A 22,604-nucleotide genomic window follows, 5' to 3' on the forward strand; every position below is an offset into this window, starting at 1 on the left:
TGAAGGGAAGGTATTTTTAACCACAATCTACTGTGAGCGAGATAGAGTAGCAAAATAATGAAAGAGAAAGAGAGTAGGGAAAGAAACATGAACAATGTGGAAGCAAGGAAAGTGTAGTCATTAGCTAATATGAACCAGATTCACAATGGAAAGCCACTGAATCTTTAGTTTAACAAATATGATTTAATTTCCATCCTTGTCGGCTGGGCAATTACCCAGAGAAGTGAATTGTCCATTTTTTATAGATCTGGCCAAGGGAACTTGATCCTTTTGCGAGAGTGTCCGCCATTGTATTTGTGTCAGTTGTTCATTCAGGCAACCTGGTAGCAATCCCACTGCTCTGCTCTCTATGCAGTCCAGTGCCTTCCCCTGCTTCAATTAATCATTAACTTTCACCTTAAAAAAATGTAAAAGTTCTGCCACAATGCTTCTCTCCTAACCCTACGTTTTGCCAAGACATCAATGTCCTTTGAATAAAGAACTCCAAAACATCACAAAATGCCCTACTTCTGTCGAGAGACGATGAAGTCAAACTTCTACTAGCCTCTATGATCTTAATGTGAAAATACCATATTATCTCAGACTGGGCACCTCTTGAAATGCAGGCAAATTGGTAGTATAATCTCAGTGAGATAACTGCTGCAGCAATAGAAGAGTCGACCACCGGTTTAGTTTACTTTAGTTTTAGTTTAGAGATACTGTGCAGAAACAGGCCCTTCAGCCCACAGAGACCATGTCAACCAGCGATCCCCGCACACTAACACTACCCTACAAACACTAGGGGCAATGTACAATTTGACCAAGGAAATGAGACTACAATTCTGTATGTCTTTGGAGTGTGCGAGGAAACCCACGCAGATCACGGGGAGAATGTACAAACTCCATACAGACAGAATTCGAAGACAGGATTGAACACCGGTCTCTGTAAGGCAACAACTCAACTCCACCTCTGCACCTCCCTGATGAGAAATGGAAATAAAAAACAAAGGTGCGGTCTCAAATCACCTTGCAAATGGTTTAATCATTCTTAAGATTTGTCACTACTGTAATGTAGAAAATATGGCTCAGAAAGCTCCGTCACACAGCAATTCATGTTGGTTGAGTGAAATATACAAACCCATAACTACATCAGAGTAACTACTCTGACCTGGGAACTCTTGTGTACTGCAATGGAATGCTGACCTAGTTTGTATGGAGTTTGCACGTTCCCCCTGTGACTGCGTAGGTTTTCTCCGTGTGCTTCCATTACTTCCCACACTCCAAAGATGTGCTGGTTTGTAGGTTAATTGGCTTCTTGGCTTTTGAATATTGTAAATTGTTTCTAGTGTGTCGGATTGGGCTAGTGTACAGAATGAACACTGGTCAGCACAGGCTCAGTGGGCAGAAGGGCTTGTTTCCACACTGTATCTCTAAAGTCCAAAGATCATAACCTTGCATTAACATGTCACAGCAAGAGACCTCAAAGTTGGTATTCACTAACCAAGCTTCTGCATCCAGGATTGTCTAGCAAGGGTCCGAAATCTCTATGATCCAAGAGGACAGACAGGTTTAGTTTAGTTTAGTTTAGAGATACCCCACGGAAACAGGCCCTTTGGCCTACCGGGTCCGCGTCGATCAGTGATCCCCACATATTAACACTATCCTACACCCACTAGGGCCAATTTTTACATTTACCATGCCAATTAACCTACAAACCTGTACATCTTTGGAGTGTGGGAGGAAGCCGAAGATCTTGGAGAAAACCCATGCAGGTCACGGGAAGAACGTACAAACTCCGTACAGATAGCACCCATAGTCAGGATCAAACCCGGGTCTCCGGTGCTGCATTTGCTGTAAGAGAGCAACTCTACCGCTGCGCCACCATGCCGCCCCAAAAGGATGGCAACTCCAAGAGATGAGGCCTTGTTGATTTAGGAAAATAAAAAGGATCTGAGAAAGATGAGTGATGCCCTGAAGAATGATTTGGAGGCAGCAGGAGTCTCAATAAGCTCAAGCACCTTATGCCGATGCCTCATTGAAGTCAGTTGTATAACCAGAAGATATGTGAAGAAACAACTTCCAACTGCTACAATGAAGAATAAATTATACCAATGGACCTTAAAATATAAAGGTTGTATCTGTAAGCACTGGAGAAACGTTTTATTCAGTGATGAAAGCCGTTTCCTTTCAGGGCAAAATAGCCAAATGTTTGGAGAATAATTCGAGAAATGATGAGGAAATCCTACGTCGACCAGTTGCTCAAACATCCTGAAAAGAAGATGTTCTGGGGAAGTTTCAGCTACCACGGTGTTGCCCCGCTGTACCCATTTGACGGAATTATGAGATTTTGGCAATATATCGATGTATTGCCAAGAAGAGTGGTACCGGAGATGACAAAGACTTTCCAAATGGAACTGAGATATTCCAGCAAGACCTTGCACCGTGCCACACACCCCATTTTCCAGCTGAAGGGGATGCCTGTCTAAGACTGGCCTGGTAACTCTCCTGACCTGAATCTAATTGAAAATATCTGGCCAATTATCAAGGAGAAACTGAAAAGAAAGGACTTTGCTATGAGACTCATTGAAGCTCAATGTGCCTATAATTCAACTGTGGTATCAAGATTATAAAATCCTCGGTTCCAGGCCAACTACATGATAAAGAACAGTGGTGGACATATAATGTACTATAGGCATAATGGTGTGACGACAATGAATAAAAGGTAGCCCTGCAACATATACATTGACTTGTTATATTCAAGTGCACGCTTGGATTTAATTAATTTGAATTAAGATAAACAGTTTTATAGAACTTTAACAAGGCCGCATTTGGAATATTATGTGCATTTCTATTCGCTCCTTTACAGGAAAGATGTGGAGGCTTTGAAGCGCATGCGGTAGAGGTTTACCAGATTGCTGCCTAGATTAGAGGGTATTAGCAATAAGAAGTAGGATAGACTAAAGGGCCTGTCCCACTTGGGCGTCATTTGCACGTCACGCAGATGGCGCGCAAAGATTTTGTACATCCCAAAATCCTGGGGCGTCGCGTGCGACTGCGCGTCACTGCCTACATCACCATGCACCATGCACCATGCGCGCGTAATGTTCACAATGCACGCATCATGTGCGCGGTACGACGCGCGCGTTGTGCGTTGTGACCTGTAAATGATGTAGCGTAAATTACGTGCAAATGATACCCAAGTGGGACAAGCCCTTTAGATTTTTTTATCTGGAGTGTCAGAGGATATAAAATTATGAGAAGCAAGAATAGGGAAGACAACCAAAACCATATACTGGAATGTATCCTACAAGGTCAAAGGGAGAAATTTTAAAGGAGACTAGACTGAAGGGCCTGTCCCACTTTCATGACCTAATTCATGACCTTTTTTACCCATGGATATTTTTCATCATGCTAGAAATATGCCCCGACCTACTTGATGCCACGAGTACCTATGACTAGCATCACAGCCTCCTACGACCTACCTACGACCTCCTACGACCTCGTGACGACCATGCTGCGAGTATGAGTCATGGGAAAACTCGGAAGAGGTCGTGAATTAGGTCGTGAAAGTGGGAGAGGCCCTTGAGTGGGATCTGTTGAGTCGTGCACATGAGAGGCTGGTCGACCAATGCAATATTCCTCCTCTCCACCACTTCCAATAGTGGTGGCCAGTGGGTGGTGGGGGGGGCTTTCTGGATGCTAGTATTGGTGTTGTGGGCCGAAGGGACTGGTTTCCGGAGGGCCAGTATGGACATTGTTTACCAAATGGATTATTGGACTGGCAGCTCAGTCACTCGGGCCTGGTGGGCTGGCAGCTCAGTCACTCGGGCTTGGTGGGCTGGCTGCTCAGTCACTCAGGCCTGGTAGGCTGGCAGCACAGTCACGGGCCTGGTGTGCTGGCAACTAAGGCCTGGTGGGCTGGCAGCTCAGTCACTCAGGCCTGGTGGGCTGGCAGCTAAGGTCTGGTGGGCAGGCAGCTCAGTCACTCGGGCCAGGTGGGCTGGCAGCTCAGTCACTCAGGCCTGGTGGGCTGGCAGCTCTGTCACTCATACCTGGTGGGCTGGCAGCTCAGTCACTCAGGCCACGTGGGCTGGCAGCTCAGTCACTCAGGCCTGGTGGGCTGGCAGCTCAGTCACTCAGGGCTGGTGGACTGGCAGCTGATTTACTCGTGGCTGGTGGGCTGGCAGCCGACTCACTCACGGCTGATGGGCTGGCAGCTGACACAATCACGGCTGGTGGGCTGGCAGCTGACTCAATCATGGCTGGTGGGTTAGGAGTTGACTTACTCATGGCTGGTGGGCTGGCAGTTGACTCACTCATGGCTGGTGGGCTGGCAGTTGACTCCCTCATGGCTGGTGGGCTGGCAGTTGACTGACTCATGACTGGTGGGCTGGCAGTTGACTCACTCACGGCTGGTCGGCTTACACCCATGCACACCCTCCATCACACACACACCCTCCATCACACACACACACCCTCAATCTAACACACACACACTCACATACACACCCTCCATCTCACTCACACCATCCATCACACACTCTCACACACTCACACAGAACATATATATGACAGTAAAACTCTCTTGAATCTACTCACGTCGTTGAGCTCGGCCTCTCCCCTGAGAGGGACTTCCGCAGTGAGCGGGACTTCCGGAATGAGCGCGACATTCAGTTCAAGCAGCACAGTGCAGACCAACACTTCAATTCAGTTCAAGCAGCACAGTGCAGCCCACCCCTTCAATTCAGTTCAAGCAGCACAGTGCAGACCAACCCTTCATTTCAGTTCAAGCAGCACAGTGCAGACCAACCCTTCAATTCAGTTCAAGCAGCACAGTGCAGACCAACCCTTTAATTCAGTTCAAGCAGCACAGTGCAGCCCAACCCTTCAATTCAGTTCAAGCAGCACAGTGTAGCCAACAATTCAGTTCATGCAAAGTGCAGACTCACAGTTCAGTTCACTCACGGCGTCGACTCACAGTTCTGGATTCAACTCTCACTCACGGTGTTCCAGGGTGACTCACTCAAGTCTGGCCTCCGGTGCTTTATTTTCCAGCCCTCCCCGGAAGGGGCGTAACCATCATCATGGTGACAGACAGGCGAGAAGACCAATCTGCTGATCTCAAGATTTTTTAAACATTCATAACTTCTTTATTATTTCACTGATCGGAAAAAACCTTGGGGCGGTTGGAGGAGAGGAGGACGATGGCAAAAAAATCATAGGATATAGGGCAGCGTTTTTTCTAAAATGTATTTACAACTTAGACAGGAAATGGTCAAGATGAGGCTTTTAGTAATAGTATAGATGTGGGGACAAGGTTTGTACAGATCGTGGCAGTAAAATGCTATTATATGCAAATTTGCAACAAATGGAGGAATATGGAGCATGTCCAGGCAAAAGGGAATAATTTAATTAGGCAACATGTTTGGCACAAATATTGTGGGTCGAAGTGCCTGTTCCTCTGCTGTACTGTTCAATGTTTTATGTTTCATGTTTGAGACAGCCTGAATTGAAAGGTCTCTTATTTTAACATGCTCATTAATTTTTAAAATTATTTCCTTTTTTATCAATAGATCTTTTTGCCATATCTCCTCTCATTCTGATTACTTTCCTTTTCATTCTCTCCTACACTTGATTTATCCCTCTTCCATTAGGAATATGAATCCCATTTTTAGCATATGGTTCCTTTTAAATTGCACACTGATTACATTATTTGAATTCATTTCTCAAAGTGCTTCCTTCAGATGTTTTTTCTCATTACTTATTGAAATTCTCCTGGTATTCTTCAGTTTTCCCAATGTAACTCAAGTAGGGACCCAGCCTTCAAAAGGAAGAGCGGATACCAGGATAACATTGATGTGTTTCTGTGGGTTCTGTGGTTGGATGGCCAGAAACACAATGAGAGATGATAAGAACTAATGTTTAAATTCTTAAAAGGCAGAGATGCTTGAAATATAACCTGATTAATAATCTAGAAACACGGAATAAAGATTCAGGGCATGAGTTTGAATCCCTCCTTACCAATTTAAATTCACCAAATCAAGAAAATCAGAATAGACTGTGTAACTGTGTAGAGCATCAATTATGCCATACTGTGTTACGTGTGCAGCTCTGGAGGGAGCGGGAGAACATAGAAACATAAAAAATAGGCCCGTTCAATATGATCGTGGTTGATCATCCAGAATCAGTACCCCGTTCCTACTTTCTCCCCATATCCCTTGATTCCGTTAGCCCTAACTCTTTCTTGACTACATCGTGAATTGGCCTCCACTGCCTTCTGTGGCAGAGACTTCCACAAATTCACAGCTCTTTGGGTGAAAAAGTTTTTCCTCATCTCAGTCCTAAATGGCCTACCCCTTATTTTTAAACTGTGACCTCTGGTTCTGGACTCCCCCAACATTGGGAACATTTTTCCTGCAGCTTATCTAAGTAAAACTTTGGAAATATTTAGGTGCATTCTGATTGAGCTCCTAGTGCCTCATGTTTACAAGTCAACACACTCTACCATCAACCTCAACAGAAGTTTAGAAGTCATTGACTATGATACACCTGCACAGTTTGAAAATCTTACAATTTTCACTAATGCCTTTCAGTGAAGGACATCGGCCACCAGTCTGGCATACAGCAACATTAGCAACCTGGCTGATACTTAAATTCTTTCCAACATGGCTTGGCAATCCACTCTCTTTATGGCATTGTAGTCATAGAGTCAAAGAGTGATACAGTGTGGAAACAGGCCCTTCTACCCAACTTGCCCACACCAGCCAACATGTCCCGGCTACACTAGACCCACCTGCGCGCGTTTGCTTCATTTTCCACTAAACCTGTCCTATCCACGTAGCTGTTAACAATTTCTTAAATGTTTTGGATTAGTCCCTGCCTCAACTACCTCCTCTGGCAGCTTGTTCCATACACCCACATTCCTTTGTGTGAAAAAGTTACACCTCAGATTCCTATTAAACCTATGTCCTATGATCCTCGATTCACCTACTCTGGGCAAGAGACTATGTGCATCTACCCGACCTATTCCTCTCCTGATTTTATACTCCTCAATAAGAACCCCATCATCCTCCTGCACTCCAAGGAATACACTCCCAGCCTACTCAACCTCTCCCTATAGCTCAGATACTCTAGTCCTGGCGACATCCTTGTAAATTTTCTCTGCACCCTTTCCAGTTTGACACCATATTTTCTATAACATGGTGCCCAGAACTGAACACAATAGTCAAAATGTTGACTCACCAACGTTTTATACAACTGCAACACGACCTCCCTAAATGCTATATATGTGGGAGATTTTGTCTTTCGAATCTGATTGAGATTTTTGAAGAAGTAGCCCCCAAAAATATTGACATGGGTAAATCCGTAAACATTGTCTGTACAAACATCTTTCATGAATCTTTAGTCAGAATTGGTTCCAGAGAATAAGACCCATAGCATTAGAGGGAAGATACTAGCTTAGAAACATAGAAACATGGGAGAATAGGTGCAGCTGTAGGCCATTCGGCCCTTCGAGCCAGAACCACCATTCAATATGATCATGGCTGATCATCTAAAATCAGTACCATATTCCTGCTTTTTGCCCATATCCCTTGATTCCTTTAGCCCTAAGAGCTAAAGCTAACTCTCCCTTGATAGAAGGTTGGCTGAATGGCAGAAAGCAAAGAGTGGGAATAAAGCGGGTCGATGCTGGGGCTGCTACTCTTCACATTGTACATTAATGATTTGTATGAGGGAATTGAAGGATTTGTGTCCAAGTTTGAGGAATTATTATAGAGGGTGGTGAATCTGTGGAATTCACTGCCACAGACGGCTGAGGAGGCCAAGTCATTTGGTATTTTTAAGGCAGAGTTTGACAGAGTCTTGATTAGCAAGGGTATCAAGGGTTACAGGGAGAAGGCAGGAGAATGGGGTTGAGAGGTAAAGATGGATCAGCCTGATTGAATGGCAGAGTAAACCTGATGGGCCAAATGGCCTAGTTCTACTCCTGTGCCTTATGAACTTATCTTGGTTGTCAAGGACAAGTTGGACTGAAGGGCCTCATTCTGTGTGCTGCGGTTCCATGACTGCAAGACAAACCAAGGGTGAACATTCATCGCTGGTCTGGCCAAAGATGGCCACAAAACAAAAAAGTAAAAGCAAGCCTTCTGGTGAATCTGGAAGATGGTATGAGATTGGACTTCCTGGTTTCCTTCCATAACTACAATACATGATACTCACAACATCCAATGAGGTAAGAAAAAATGAATGTTGTTGTTTTCCCAGTACCCCACCCTCACCTCTCCATTCTTATCTTTACATCCCACCTCTCAAAAATGATGATTTGTGGTCAGGACCCTTCTTCCTATCTTATAAATTTGTAGTAGATGTCAGTCAATAGTCTGTCTCCTGTGATGCAGACAGAATGAGCAGGCAAGGGTAGAGAGGTGTCAAAGATGGTCCAGGTGAATTTGAGAGCAGAGTAGAAGTTAATGATAAAGTTAATGAAGTCCATGAGTTCTGCACGGGTGCAGAAGGCAGCCCCGACGCAGTGATCAATGTAGTGGATAAAGAGTTGGTGGATAAGACCAGTGAATGCCTGAAACAAGGACTGTTCAACATAATATAAAAATGGCAAGCATAGCTAGGGCCAATGTGAGTGCCCATGGCTACACCTTGAACTTGGAGGCAGTGAGAGGAGTTGAAAGCGAAGTGCCAACCAAATGCAAAAGAGTTTTTCAGTCAACACAACAGCAACCAAAGGTTATGTTGAACAGCAATTTTATGATTTTACTCCAATTTATCTGAAAGATTTTAATGCATAGCAAGACAGGGAGAAAAAAATTAGATACGTATTATGTGTGCACGTTTAATATCTATCTTACATATACATTCATTCCATTCCATTGTGATAAGAAGGTTTTGGAAAATATTAGGATTTTACTGTACTTGTAATTTAGATTGCACATCTGTAGGGTTTATAAAAAATCTTGTTTTATGGAAGTCGCACATTGAGGCAGTGTCTGCCTTTTAATCTAAAATTGATCTATTAATAGGGATTTTTTTTCATTCTAGAGTTACACGCATAAAATGCTTTAAATGGAAATTCATAAGTTGCCAAAAAAATCAATATATTCTTCAGGCATTTAAGTTATTCATTAAAAATAAATATCCTGCACCATATGAATGTATGAAAGGAGCAAAAGTGGTACATCTTGACACGATAAAATAATATTATTTGCATTGTGTCAATTATGCATCAGTTGTTTTTGTTAAAGCAACATTAAGTTGAAGATTACATTTGTTTCATTCTTTCTGCTTTCTTGGGAGAATGTATAGGGAGCAGGTGGTGAATCACATTTTGCTGCACAGGTTTTATCGGCATTTGTGGTGTGAAATAGCAAAATGTACATGTGTGTAAAGTGAGCTTCAGTACTGGGCAAACCACTTTCATAGACTGTATATCATCGGTATCCCTGGAGAACGCATCTGGGGAATCCTTGACACCAATTGGCTGCTTGAGTAGACTCCATAAGATGTTGTCAAGCAGCTCCCAAAGTGCAGTATTGATCTGAAGGTAATTGTGGGATATTCACAGTGAGGGATGCTATCATTTCTGAGAACAGGCTTTTCTCTTGCAGTAAACTAGTGGTTTGTATCTGTCTGAAACCGATCTGCTTCTGTGAATGGAGAGGGATGTTTGCTGCACTGTCCAGAGATTATTAGGAAGGTGTGACCCAAAATAGCAGGTATGTTTTGTTCAGTCAATACATGGCTTTACAACTACATGCTAATTGTTGTGCTGATCATTCGGAGCTGTTAAACTCACAAAGGAAGCAGTTCAAGGTTATCCTGCAGCTATTTGTATGGTGTTGGTTTTGAATAAGACTCCCACACTGAATTTGATCTCTCATTTTGTTGGCAATGTAATATTTTTTTAGCTGTGTTCAATGCAGGGCACATTATTCTGCTTCCAAACAGCCTTTGATTTCTTAATGATCTGTATAGTTTAGCAGAGCAAATATTCTGCATGCTCTTTTTCTCATATTTTTCCTGCATTTCCTTGTCACTTATTGGAAGCTTGTCCTATTCAGAGACGGGCACAGTAGTATTATCTTACACAGGATTACATTTTCAGCCTGTAAAGCTTTTGAATAGCTTCTCAAATATGAAGTGGCGTTTTCATTATCAAGTCCTGATAATGGAATCAAGAATTATGTGGCTCTGTCCCAATCTGACCATCTGGCTGATCATTAGACATATGTAAAGGAGAAAATGTAATTTACCTATCTGAAGGCATGTGAGATTATGTGTCTATGCCACTGTAAAATCATCAAAAGCACATAATAGACTCCTTCCAGTTAAACAGAATTACCTTGTTTTATGTGATATCTATGTTATTTTAAAGGCAAGTTCTGATTGTGACAAGGTTGTTCTAAATTACTCCTTTGCCCTATGATCAATAAGGTTTTTTAGTATATATAAAATATGTTTAATACCAGTCCCCAATAATTTGTATACCTCAAATTATGTGTAGAGCATTCCCAGATGAATAAGGTAAATGCAGAGTGCAGAACTGTAGAGTTATAATTCCTTGTAAGTAACATTTCATTTGACATTGCCATCACCTCTTTGTTAACTAGGTTAGTATTAAGTTTCTCAAGGAACAATGTTTTAGTGCAGAGCTACAATGTATCTCCAGACAGCATAACAGCTATCTGGTTGCCTAAATAGTGAAATCCTGTTTTAGTTCTTTTGTCAGACACTGAGATTTGGCATCAGGAAGCATGTTATTCTAGACTATTATTACAGACCCTATAGTAGTTCACAAGGGAACAAAATTAGCAAGAACTGGTTTTCGATTCATGAAATATAGCTATTGTGTTGGTGGGAGATGTGAAAATCTGCAAATAGGAGCAGTGCTATTAAACTTGGACAGAATTTGAAATTATAAATATATCTAAAAGGAGATAAGTTATAATCTGAAAGTATAGTGGTTGTATTGATGAAAGGGTTAAACCAATTATTTGTTAAACCCTATTATAGTCGTTTGAAGAATAATTTGAAAACAATTTTCCTGTGGCATTCTATTTAATTCATTCAAAAATCATTTTAATTAGTTACACTTGAAAATTCAAAATGAAATGTGCAGTGGAAGAGGAACATGAGGACCTTAATCATCAGTTGGGATCAAGTTAAAAGATGCATTGTTGTAATGATAAGATAAAAGAGTGCGTTGGCGGTTTTGTTTCATGGTACATTGCTCTGATACTCACGTTGATGCCTTGTGCTGCTTCAGGTCATACCTAGTGAGATATTCAGCTTCTGTGTTGTCCATCTTATTTTGCAGCACCCACAAAAATGAGCTGGTGAAAATATGCAGGTGCAGTAACAGAGCATCTTTGATGGTGATGTTTAACACAAATTATGTCCCTTCAGGACATGAAGGTGCAGAAGTGCAAGGAAATCATCACTAAAATACCTCCATCTGCTCACACATTTGTTGGCATTTTAAGTGGAGTGATGAATTCCCCCTACTCTCGATCATCTGCTCCCCACCTTGATCATTCCGTGACTCCAGGAGAAGAGATGATCCTTAATAAACGAGCTCCCTCTTGACATAGGCTTTCAGCGAATCAGCCTAGATTTGAGGGAGTAATCTCAGTTCTGAAACAGAAAGTTCAGTGTTCAAGTTCCATTCCAAAGAACTGCGTGCAAAATCTATGTGCAGTGATGCTGCAGTGTAGTACCAAATGAGTTCTGCACTGTCTGAAATCCTGTCTTGTGGGTAAATTGATTAAACCAAGAAATGTCTGTTATCTTAGGTAGACGTATACATTTCAAACACAACTTTCAAAATGACTGGAATGTCTGTCTGAAGAAGGGTCCCGACCCAAAACGTCACTATTCCTTTTTCTCCAGAGATGCAGCATGACCCGCTGAGTTACTCCAGCACTTTGTGTCCATCTTTAGGATGTCGAGTCTAATGTCCAGGCCAAAATGTATCATTGAGGCAAACAGTGTACTTACTGGTCACTGTTATGATGCTGATTTTTGGAGCCTGCTGTGTACATATTGGATGGCATGATTCCTGTTAGATACCAACAGTCACACAATTTTTGACAACAATTGTGGATATGCTTGATGCTCCCAAAGCACACAGTAACACACTTCATAAAGTGCTTCAGGTGTTTTATTCCCACAAGATGACGCTGAAAATGGTCACTCGCTCTTCTTCTACTCTCTATTACCCTGCAGTCCATCCTCATTGCAACAATCACGTTATTCTTCTCTTTCCTTGCACAAGCAATCTCTTCAAAAATAGCAATAAAAATTATGGTTCCCAAAACCTCACAATAGCTTGTGCACAGTGACAGTGTAACTGATTTGGTTTAGTTTAGTTTAGAGATACAGCGTGGAAATAGGCCCTTCGGCCCACCTAGTCCACACCGACCAGCGATCCACGAACACTAATGGTGTTTTCTCACGGTGCGACCTGAAGCAAGACTTAACAAGAGTTTAACATCGTGGGAACCTCTGCGATAGCAGTACGGCATTCGTGGACCACCGAGGACCTCCGTGGCGCTAATGGCAGGTAGTCGTGTAACTTTGTATGGTCGGGAGAAAATTCAAACATTTTTGAATTTCTCCAAGAGTGACTTGAGCAGCGTTACAACATTGTATGAACGCAGATGCCAGTGCGATATCCGTGCGATATCCGTAGTGACACTTGCAGGTACCGTGGGAACTCCTGCGAACGGTAAACCCGGAAGCTTGACAGAAGTGACATAAGGTGAGTAAAAAAGGTGGTCTCAATATCGCCAATGGACCATGTGTCCATCGAGGACGTCCCACCTAATTGTCATTGTTTGAGAATCTTTTTCACAGTAAAAAGACTTGCAGAGATGCCTCTCAGAAAAGCGCAAAGAAAGGGGTCAAAGAAAGTCAGAAAGTTTTTAGCCATGCAGGTAAATGAGGAGGAAACTCAGCAAGAGAGACAGGTGGAGAGGCAAGAGGAGATGCCAGAGATGCCACTGTCTGTGGGCTCCTTGGAGCAGGTAGAGGGTGATCAAGGTGGATTTGAGATTGCCTCCCCAGTAGTGAGTATCTATAACAATATATTAGTTTATGTACAGGTGAACAATTTAATGTTATCCATGATTTAAAAACATACAATGCTACCGATGTAAAAGTGCTGTTTTTGCAGTTTCCTTTAATTTATCTTATAAAAGTCTGTCTGTTCCCTGCAAAAACAGCACTTTTACATCTAACCATATAACCATATAACCATATAACAATTACAGCACGGAAACAGGCCATCTCGACCCTTCTAGTCCGTGCCGAACACATAATCTCCCCTAGTCCCATATACCTGCGCTCAGACCATAACCCTCCATTCCTTTCCCATCCATATAACTATCCAATTTATTTTTAAATGATAAAAACGAACCTGCCTCCACCACCTTCACTGGAAGCTCATTCCACACAGCTACCACTCTCTGAGTAAAGAAGTTCCCCCTCATGTTACCCCTAAACTTCAGTCCCTTAATTCTCAAGTCATGTCCCCTTGTTTGAATCTTCCCTACTCTCAGTGGGAAAAGCTTTTCCACATCAACTCTCTCTATCCCTCTCATCATTTTAAAAACCTCTATCAAGTCCCCCCTTCACCTTCTGCGCTCCAAAGAATAAAGCCCTAACTTGTTCAACCTTTCTCTGTAACTTAGTTGCTGAAACCCAGGCAACATTCTAGTAAAGAATCTGTAGCATTGTATGTTTTTAAATCATGGATAACATTAAATTGTTCTCCTGTACATAAACTAATATATTGTTATAGATACTCACTACTGAGGAGGCAATCTCAAATCCACCTTGATCACCCTCTCCCTGCTCCAAGGAGCCCACAGGCAGTGGTATCTCTGGCATCTCCTCTTGCCTCTCCACCTGTCTCTCTTGCTGAGTTTCCTCCTCATTTACCTGCATGGCTAAAAACTTTCTGACTTTCTTTGACCCCTTTCTTTGCGCTTTTCTGAGAGGCATCTCTGCAAGTCTTTTTACTGTGAAAAAGATTCTCAAACAATGACAATTAGGTGGGACGTCCTCGATGGACACATGGTCCATTGGCGATATTGAGACCACCTTTTTTACTCACCTTATGTCCCTTCTGTCAAGCTTCCGGGTTTAGTTCCCACGGTACCCGCAAGAGTCATTACGGATATCGCACGGATATCGCACTGGCATCTGCGTTCATACAATGTTGCAACACTGCTCAAGTCACTCTTGGAGAAATTCAAAAATGTTTGAATTTTCTCCCGACCTTACAAAGTTACACGATTACCTGCCGTTAGCGCCATGGAGGTCCTCGGTGGTCCACGAATGCCGTACTGCTATCGCAGAGGTTCCCACGATGTTAAACTCTTGTTAAGTCTTGCTTCAGGTCGCACCGTGAGAAAGCCCTTTAACACTATCCTACATACTTTAAGGATAACTTCACATTTATAACAAGCCAATTAACATACAAACTTGTGCATCTTTGGCATATGGTAGGAAACTGAAGATCGCAGAGAAAACCCACGCAGATCATGGGGAGAATGAACAAACTCCATACAGACAAACACCTGTAGTCAGGTTGAACCCGGGTCTCTGGTGCTGTAAGCCCATTGATGTTCCATTAAGTCAGTGGTGGTGTTTGATTCTCAAACGTCCCAATGGGTTTTGATCTATAGTCATGTTAAATGGAGGACAGCTTGGAGGAGGATTGGTAGGATGCTGGGGAGGAGAGACCACAAGCAGGGTGACGGGTTTTACCAATCATCACCCTGCCAGCAAAGATGGACACAAATATATCTGGCCCTTTCCACGTATCTGTTGATTGTTAGGTTAGGATTCACTAGCTTGGCTACAATTAAATTGTGATATATTCACCAATCTTTCATAGCTCAGCAGAGGCACAGGACTGTTAATACTTATTGTTAACAAGACTGCTGTAGCCTTGTACTTTATATCTTGGACTCATTCCAGCTTGTCACAGGGAATGTGAATATCATCAACCAATCTACTGTGCAATAATGCATCAAATAGGAGATTGATGCCGCTTTGCTAAATAACTTCATTGCTTGTCTTGAAGGAAACTAGCATAGTTAACATTAGATTAGAATAGAAGTATTCTTCAGGCGTATTAACATATGTAGCTCTAAATACTTATTGGTAACCTTTGTATATATGAGCCACAAAAATCTTTGTTGCCAAACTTACTGTTATCATCTACACTGAGTATTAATGGCAGTTAATAGTAAGACCTCAAACCGCATCTATGTGCAGAGGGATCTTGGAGATTGCAATCTATACCTGCCTGAAAGTTGCAACAAAAAATATACGGTAGTAAAGAAAGATTTCATCAGTCAGGATATTGAGTATAGAAGTTAGGAAGTCATGTTGCAGCTTCATGTAACTTTGATTTGGCTGCATATGAAGTGCCGTGTGCAGTTCTAGTCGCCCCATTATAGGAAAGAAGTGGAGGCCTTGGAGAGGCTTCAGAAGAAGTTTACCAGAATGTTGTCTGAATTAGAGGGAATTTGTTTTAACTGGAATGCCGACATTTGAGGTTGAGGTTGACCAGATAGAAATTTATAAATATTTGAGACAGAACCTGTTTCCGAGGGTGGAACTGCAAAAGGCGAGAGGGCAGAACACACTGTCAGGGGTGGTAGTGGAAGCAGTTGTGATAGTGGCATCCAAGAAGCTTCTAGATAGGCACATAGATATCCTGGGAATGGAGGTATATGGATCACAGGCAGGCAGAGGAAATTAGTTTAACTTGGCATAATGTTTGGCATAGACATTATGGGCCAAGGAACCTGCTAGGTGTCCTTGAGACTCTTGAAAGGCGCCCATAAATAAAATGTATTATTATTATTATTAGTTCATTGTACTGTTCAGTTTATTGCAATGCCACCTGCCCTCTAGCCATTATCTGTCACAGTGATTTTTGAACAGACTCAATGCTGCAAAAACATACCTCTTGGAAAAACCGCCACACCTTGACATTGACCTGTATTTTCTAGCAATTCCTTAGCATGAATTTTTTTTGTATCCATCCATGGCTTTGCACCTCCCATGTCAGTAGCCTCCTCCAGATATACAGCCACCCAAGATCAATGTCAGCCATGTTGTATTCATAACTTCTTGCACACTACTTATTTTTAACTGCATCATTACTACTAACTGCAAAGGCTTTATGTTCTGGAATTTGTTTCATGTTCTGCTTCTCGATCTCTCTATAGGAAACTTTTGTTAACCAAACTTTTAGTTATCGGTATAAATACCACTGATGTGGTTCAATATAATTGGAATGGTTGGAACCATGATGCATCCAAGGATAGTTTAAGAAATCCTTCCTATTCTGTTTTGGCATGGACATTGTCAGCCGAAGGGCCTGTCCTTGTGCTGTACTGTTCTATGTTCTATGTTTTCTTTACCTTTGTATATTGTAGTAAATTGAGACCTTCTTAGCTTATTATCACTCCCTCACTACCTGATCATTGTCCAACTGCGCAGCTGATTGTTCTATGTTTTTTCTTCTTTTCTCATTGTACACGGTCTGTGGGAAATGGTTCCCTCATTTTCTTCAGATGCTTAATTACCTTATATATTATCCCTCAATTAATGTAAAATTAGCAGGTTCTTATTGTTTTCATCCAATGGCCTTATCTCTTGTGGGATCTCCACGTTATTCCCACTGCTTTCCTCAGCAACCTTATTTTAGTTGTCACTGGTTTTCTTTCATTCTATGATTTTAAGGTCTTGGTCTGGCTAGTAGTTCAGTTGGTAAAATACTTGCCTGTTTAAACATGTTCCTGATGCCTACTGACATTCATTCATTGCTTTGAAGGTGGTTTATAAATGGAAGCTGTTTTGGCTTCATCATGCGAGGATGAATGCAAACTGGTGTACTTGAAACCCAGTCCATCCTCCTCCATCTCACCCGTCATGGTCTGCTTGCTATCTGCTTCCCCCATCATTGAAATCCCTGGATGACTGTGCCCGTGCATGTAATTTGGAATGAAAGCTACTACTTTTGTTGATTTTAGATTGGAGCTACAGCATGGAAGCAGGCCCTTTGGCCTACCGACCCTACGCTGACCAATGATCAACCATTTACGCTAGTTCTATGTTATTCACACTTTCGCATCCACTCCCTACACACTCAGGGCAATTTACGGGGGCCAATTAAATTACAAATCTGTATGCTTTTGAGATGTGGGAGGAAACTGGAGCACCCGGATAAAACCCAAGCAGTCACATAGAGAACATGCAAACTCATCTGAACAGGATCAAATCTGTGTCTCTGGCGCTGTGAGGCAGAATCTCTACCATGTGCACCACCGTTCCACCTCACCCGCTTGAAGTCTGACGCTTGTTGTAAACCTAAAGAAAGAGTAAAGTAATGTGATTGAAAAGCAAAACAATCTGACACATTACAAACCGTAGATCATAATATTGAAATCAAATCAATCCTTTGTGTGGGAAGGAACTGCTGATGCTGGTATAGACCGAAGATAGACACAAAGTGCTGGAATAACTCAGCAGGTCAGGTAGCATCTCTGGAGATAAAGGATGTGTGACGATTTGGGTTGCCTCTACCAATGCCTATACTTCCTTAGAAGGCTTAAGAAGTTTGGCATGTCCCCTACGACTCTCACCAGATGGAAACAGATGGACCATAGAAAGCATTTTATCAGGATGCATCACAACTTGGTTTGGGAAAAGCTCCATCCAAGATCATAAGCAATTGCAAGAAATTGTGGATGCAGCCCAGGCCATCACACAAACCAACCTCCCTTCTATTGATTCCATTTATACCTCACGCTGCCTTGACAAGGCCAGCAACATAATCAAGGATGTCGCACACTGGCCACTCCCTCTTCTCCCCTCTCCCATCAGGCAAAATGTATGGAAATATGAAAATACAAGCAACAAGATTCTGGGACAGTTTTACCCAGCTGTTATCAGGCAACTGAATCATCCTACCACAACCAGAGAGCAGTGCTAAGCGACTATCTGCCTCTTTAATGTCCCTTGGTCTATCCTTGACCTGACTTTGCTAGCTTTACCTTGCACTAAACATTATCCCCTTATCATGTACTGTATCTATACATGGTAAATTGAGTAATTGTACTCCTGTATTGTCTTTCTGCTGACTGGTTAGCACGCAACAAAAAACTTTGCACTGTACCTCGATACAAGTGACAATAAACAAAACTAAATAAAACTAAACACTGTCATTGTGCATATGACAATAAACTGGACATCGCTTGATGTTTCTATTTATATTTTCCTCCAGACAAATCATCTGTGGTTAACAAGCCTTCAGCACCCTCTCTCAGCTGGCACTGTCAGCACATGTCCCATTCAGTGTCTCTTGGTCCCAATCCTCTTCTCTCCAGCTCTTCTCTCCAGCTTTCTTCTTTCCAGATCTGGGCATTTTCAAACTGATTTGATATCTGAGCGTTCTCACACTTGTTGGATTTGAAATCCTGTCTCTGTATCTCTTTCTACAGATATTGACTGAGCTGCTGAGCATTTCCATCATTGTTACTATTTCAGAAAAAATAATGCCATTGTCTTTGTGAGAACTCTTCTAATCTTGAATACGGTGTGGTGCAGGAACAAAGGGAGGTTGGGGCACTGACACCAAAAGAGAGCTGCACTTATCTATGGCCACAAAACCAAGATCAAAACCCTATTGTTTGTTTCATTTGAGGCAGAACAGAAGGAGAATTGTGTTCAACTGGTCTCGACCTTTTATTAGATCAAAGGCGGAGTACTGTCTGCAGTTCTGGTCTCCATATAATTAAAACCTTGGAAAAGGTTCAATGATGATTCACAGGGAAGAGACCAAAAGTAACAGTATATAATTAACAGAAAAGACTAAACAATCTAAAAAGGTTAAGGGGTGACCAGATGGAGGTTATTGTAATTTTCATGCTTTCATAGACTTCAAGAATATATTCCCATTTGTCCTGGATCACCAAACTATAGGTAATATTCTTGATATAGTCACCAATAAATCCCAAGAGGATTCATAATAAACTTCTTTGCTCAGGAAATTGTAAGAATGGGAAACTTGTTGCTACAAGGAATAGTTGAATAATACTTAAGGAAATGCAATTCATTATGCGGGAGGGGAAATAATTGAGCATTATTGTGATGATGTGAAATGAAAAGGAGGGAGAAGAGGCTTTGGTGGCACATGAGTATTAGCATGGATCTGTTAGACCAAATGGTGTGCCCTGTATCATAGACCTATTGCCTAGAAATATATCACAAGTTGCATTAGATGGGCTATATCTGCACATTCTACCACAGCTCATCTTGTTTGAATGTATATGGTGCAGATAACTTACATCTGATGTGTTTGGCATGTGAGATTCTTTAATAGCTTAGTGGATGAAAGTTCCAAACATAAGTTGCAACTAGTGTTGATGCTATGCTGAAGATAAAAATCAAATGTCATGAAATGAAAATGCTTTAAATATTGTGCTAGGATTTTCAAGGAACATTTCATGGCTGCTCTTATTTGACATGGAAAGCTAAACAGCTGTCTGGGTTTTAGATCTATTGTCTTCCAGCGTATCTCTGATCTCTGGACTAATGCAGAGCTTTGCACCTTTCGGTCACTTAACCAGGCTTGTGTGCCCCAAATGCTTCTGCACTTGGTTAAGCCTGGACAGGGCCGGTGCTAGGAATTGCGGGGCCCAATTAGAAAACTGATGGCGGGGCCCCTACTCTACAAAAGTAAAAATTTATGTATGTTTATATTTCGTGTAGTATGCTCGTCTTTAACCAAAAAAAAACATTAAATGCTTGATATACTAAAATTTTGAAAAATTATATGAAAGTTTTATTTTTTTTAATACAAAGTAAGGCAATTACAGACATTTCTGGCTTTTTTATTTGCAAAGTCTCTCAAAATATTTTCAAGGACAATGGTTTTAGCAATATCATTTTCTATAGATATCATTGCCAAATTGTTTAGTCTCTCTTGTGAAATTGTTGACCGTAAGTATGTTTTAATCAGTTTTAGTTTTGAAAAACTTATTTCACCTGATGCGACTGTTACAGGCATTGTTAAGTAAATCCTCAAAGCAATAAAAACATTAGGAAATGCTGTAAATCGATTGTTTACTACCAGGTATTCAAACAGAGCACGAGGCTTAATGATACTGGAGGGAAGAAAAGTTTTCAGAGCTTCAAGTTCTTCAGCCAATAGATAGCCATCAACGTCTTTAGTTTTTTCAGTAACTACCTCTTCATCAGTGCTCTGTTTTATTGTGGTGTCTGTTAAAGCTGCTTCAAGGTCTGCTGTGTGTTTCCTTATTTCCGCCTTCTGTATACTTTGAAAGTTATTTAGAAATCCAAATAATTTTACATGGCTTTTAAGTTGTTCAAATCTACACTCCATGGACTGAATAGCTTGGTCTAGCACTAAGTTGAAGCACTGAAGTCTGTATGCTTCTTTTGGATCATCTAAAGGTTCATCTTTTGTCTCATATGAAAACATTCTCTTCCTTCTACGTAGTTTTTTTTCTTGAAATTGTCTAAACTCCAATGGTAATTCAACAGATTCAGCCAATTCATTTGCAACTACTAGAACATCATTAAAACCTTCCTCTCTATAAATTCTTAGCCATGATAATAGTTTTTCAAATGACTCCATGCCTTCATCAATGTCCTTTGTTTCACCTTGTAGTTGCTTGCTTACATAGTTAACTTTAAAAAGTACTTCATACCAAAATATCAAAGAAACTAAAAATTTGTAGTCTTTTTGCTGGTTTGCTAAAGATTCAGCTTCTGCTTTTACCTTGGGCTCATCTGTTTTCTCTGATATTTCCACAAGTGCATCATATACTTCTCCAACCTGATAACGAATAGCTTTAACACTATCTATCCGACACTCCCACCTTGTATTGCTCAAGGGTTTAACTGATAACCCGGGTACATGTTTTTTTAAAACTGCCCACCTTTTTGTTGATGCTGAGAACAATATGTAGATCGTTTGCAGAATCTCAAAAAATGTTATGGCATCTGGACAACACTTGGCTACATCTCCGAGTAAAAGGTTATAATTGTGACATGCACAGGGTACAAAAAATGCTCTTGAATTATCCTTCAACAGTCGCACTTGTACTCCAGATGTGTAACCTTTCATGTTGCAACCGTTGTCATAGCCTTGGCCTCGAATGTCTTGCACTTCTAAATTTAATTCCTTCAGTGTGTTTAATAATGTTTTATATAAATCTTCTCCTGTGCTACTTTCAACTTGTATAAACTTTATGAAATGTTCATAAACACCCGAAGGAGCCAGGTTACCATCAGACACATACCTGATCGTTAGAGACATTTGTTCTTGGTGACTCATATCAGGTGTGCAGTCTAAAATAATGGCGTAGTACTTAGCTGCTTTTACACGTTTCAGTATTTCATTCAAAACAGCTGTAGCCATGATGTTTAGTAGTTCATTCTGAGTATCTTTTCCTAAATAGTGATTATGAATTTCGTGGGTTTTGATTTTTCGCAAATGTGTATCAAGAACAGGGTCAAACTTTCCAAGCAGCCCCACAAGACCTAAAAAGTTTCCATTGTGCACACTCTCATTACCAACATTTTCTTTTGTTCCTCTAAATGCTAAATTTCTCTCAGCAAGAAACTGCACTATTGCTACTAACCTTTTGAATACTTGCTGCCAGTGCTTTGCATGTTAATTGACGATTTTTTCACGCTCTTTGTCAATTGTCTGTCCACTACAAAGTCTTTGGTGTAACTCCCAGATACTCCATGTGGCTTCCAAATGGTTCTTTGAATTTTCATGCTCACATAACCTTGTAGGAAGATTACACCAGTTGTTGAATCCACTTGTTGATAATGTACTGGTTGTGTTCTTACTAAAAAGTTTGCAATAAAAGCAATAAATTCTATCAGCAGAGTGAGAGTATATAATCCAAGGTCTTTCAACACTCTCACCATTTGGAAGTTTCCTCTTACAGAGAAACCTTGAAAAACACAATCCCTTTTCATTTCTTGGAAAGCTGATCACTGGAATATTAGGAGGACCTTCCATTGTTAAATAATCTCTTACATTTTTATTTATATCTGCTGGCCAACTGGTTGGGTCATCATACATGTTAATTACAACTGTACTCATGGATGATCTACCATTGCATGATGTTTGTTCTTGTTTTTCTCCGGTCATAAGTAAGCTTTCTGCTTTGGCATTGTCTTCTGGTGCATTGAGATCATCTTCAATTTGATTCACAGCTGCGTCATCCTTTTCTAATTTGTTATCAATGTCATCATTGTATTTATCAACTGTAATTGGACTCAAAGCTATATCGTCATTTTCTGAATAGTTTTTGTTTTCTTCATCCTCAATACATGGGCGCTTCAAAGATGGAGTGACAAGGAATTTTTTGAGAGCACCTCTATGTTTTTCATTTTCAGCTACCTTAGCCTTGACCAGTGCTCGTTTCTGGTTGCCACTTAAACATTTACGCCCTTTGTCTCGATCTCTGCTTGTGCTTGCCATGATGTAAGGCCTTTTTGTATTATCGTTTTTAGAAAAGACAAACAATGGCAATAATCTGAAATTT

General features: G+C 41.2%; 2 protein-coding genes across 2 annotated transcripts in view; one reads left to right on the forward strand and one right to left on the reverse strand.

Moving 5' to 3' along the window:
* Positions 1 to 5,736: 5,736 nt before the first annotated feature.
* LOC116985118 lies at positions 5,737 to 22,540 on the reverse strand. Its single transcript, XM_033039574.1, has 6 exons — positions 22,094 to 22,540; positions 21,497 to 21,706; positions 19,891 to 20,989; positions 17,329 to 17,382; positions 11,989 to 12,271; positions 5,737 to 5,800 (listed from the first exon to the last, which is right to left on the reverse strand). Exons 1-6 carry the CDS (start codon positions 22,538 to 22,540, stop codon positions 5,737 to 5,739), a joined length of 2,157 nt encoding a protein of 718 aa, XP_032895465.1.
* The window catches only part of LOC116990921 (cadherin-12-like), an 878,073-nt gene continuing 865,013 nt past the window's right edge, over positions 9,545 to 22,604 (forward strand). Inside the window, exon 1 of the mRNA XM_033049096.1 lies at positions 9,545 to 9,707. The gene's annotated coding sequence lies outside the window, so the exon portion shown is untranslated. The remainder of the gene's footprint in view (positions 9,708 to 22,604) is intronic.

The sequence above is a fragment of the Amblyraja radiata genome, chromosome 2, assembly GCF_010909765.2.
Source record: "Amblyraja radiata isolate CabotCenter1 chromosome 2, sAmbRad1.1.pri, whole genome shotgun sequence".
In the NCBI taxonomy this organism is placed as follows: Eukaryota; Metazoa; Chordata; class Chondrichthyes; order Rajiformes; family Rajidae; genus Amblyraja; species Amblyraja radiata.

Excerpts from the sequence above, each read along its gene's own strand:
- LOC116985118 (XM_033039574.1), bottom strand. The coding sequence starts at position 22,540 with ATGGCAAGCACAAGCAGAGATCGAGACAAAGGGCGTAAATGTTTAAGT. Across the intron at positions 21,707-22,093 it reads CAGCAGATATAAATAAAAAT|CACTGGCAGCAAGTATTCAA; the intron begins GTAAGAGATTAT and ends TAACATGCAAAG. Across the intron at positions 20,990-21,496 it reads ACGAAATTCATAATCACTAT|TCAACAAAAAGGTGGGCAGT; the intron begins TTAGGAAAAGAT and ends TTGTTCTCAGCA.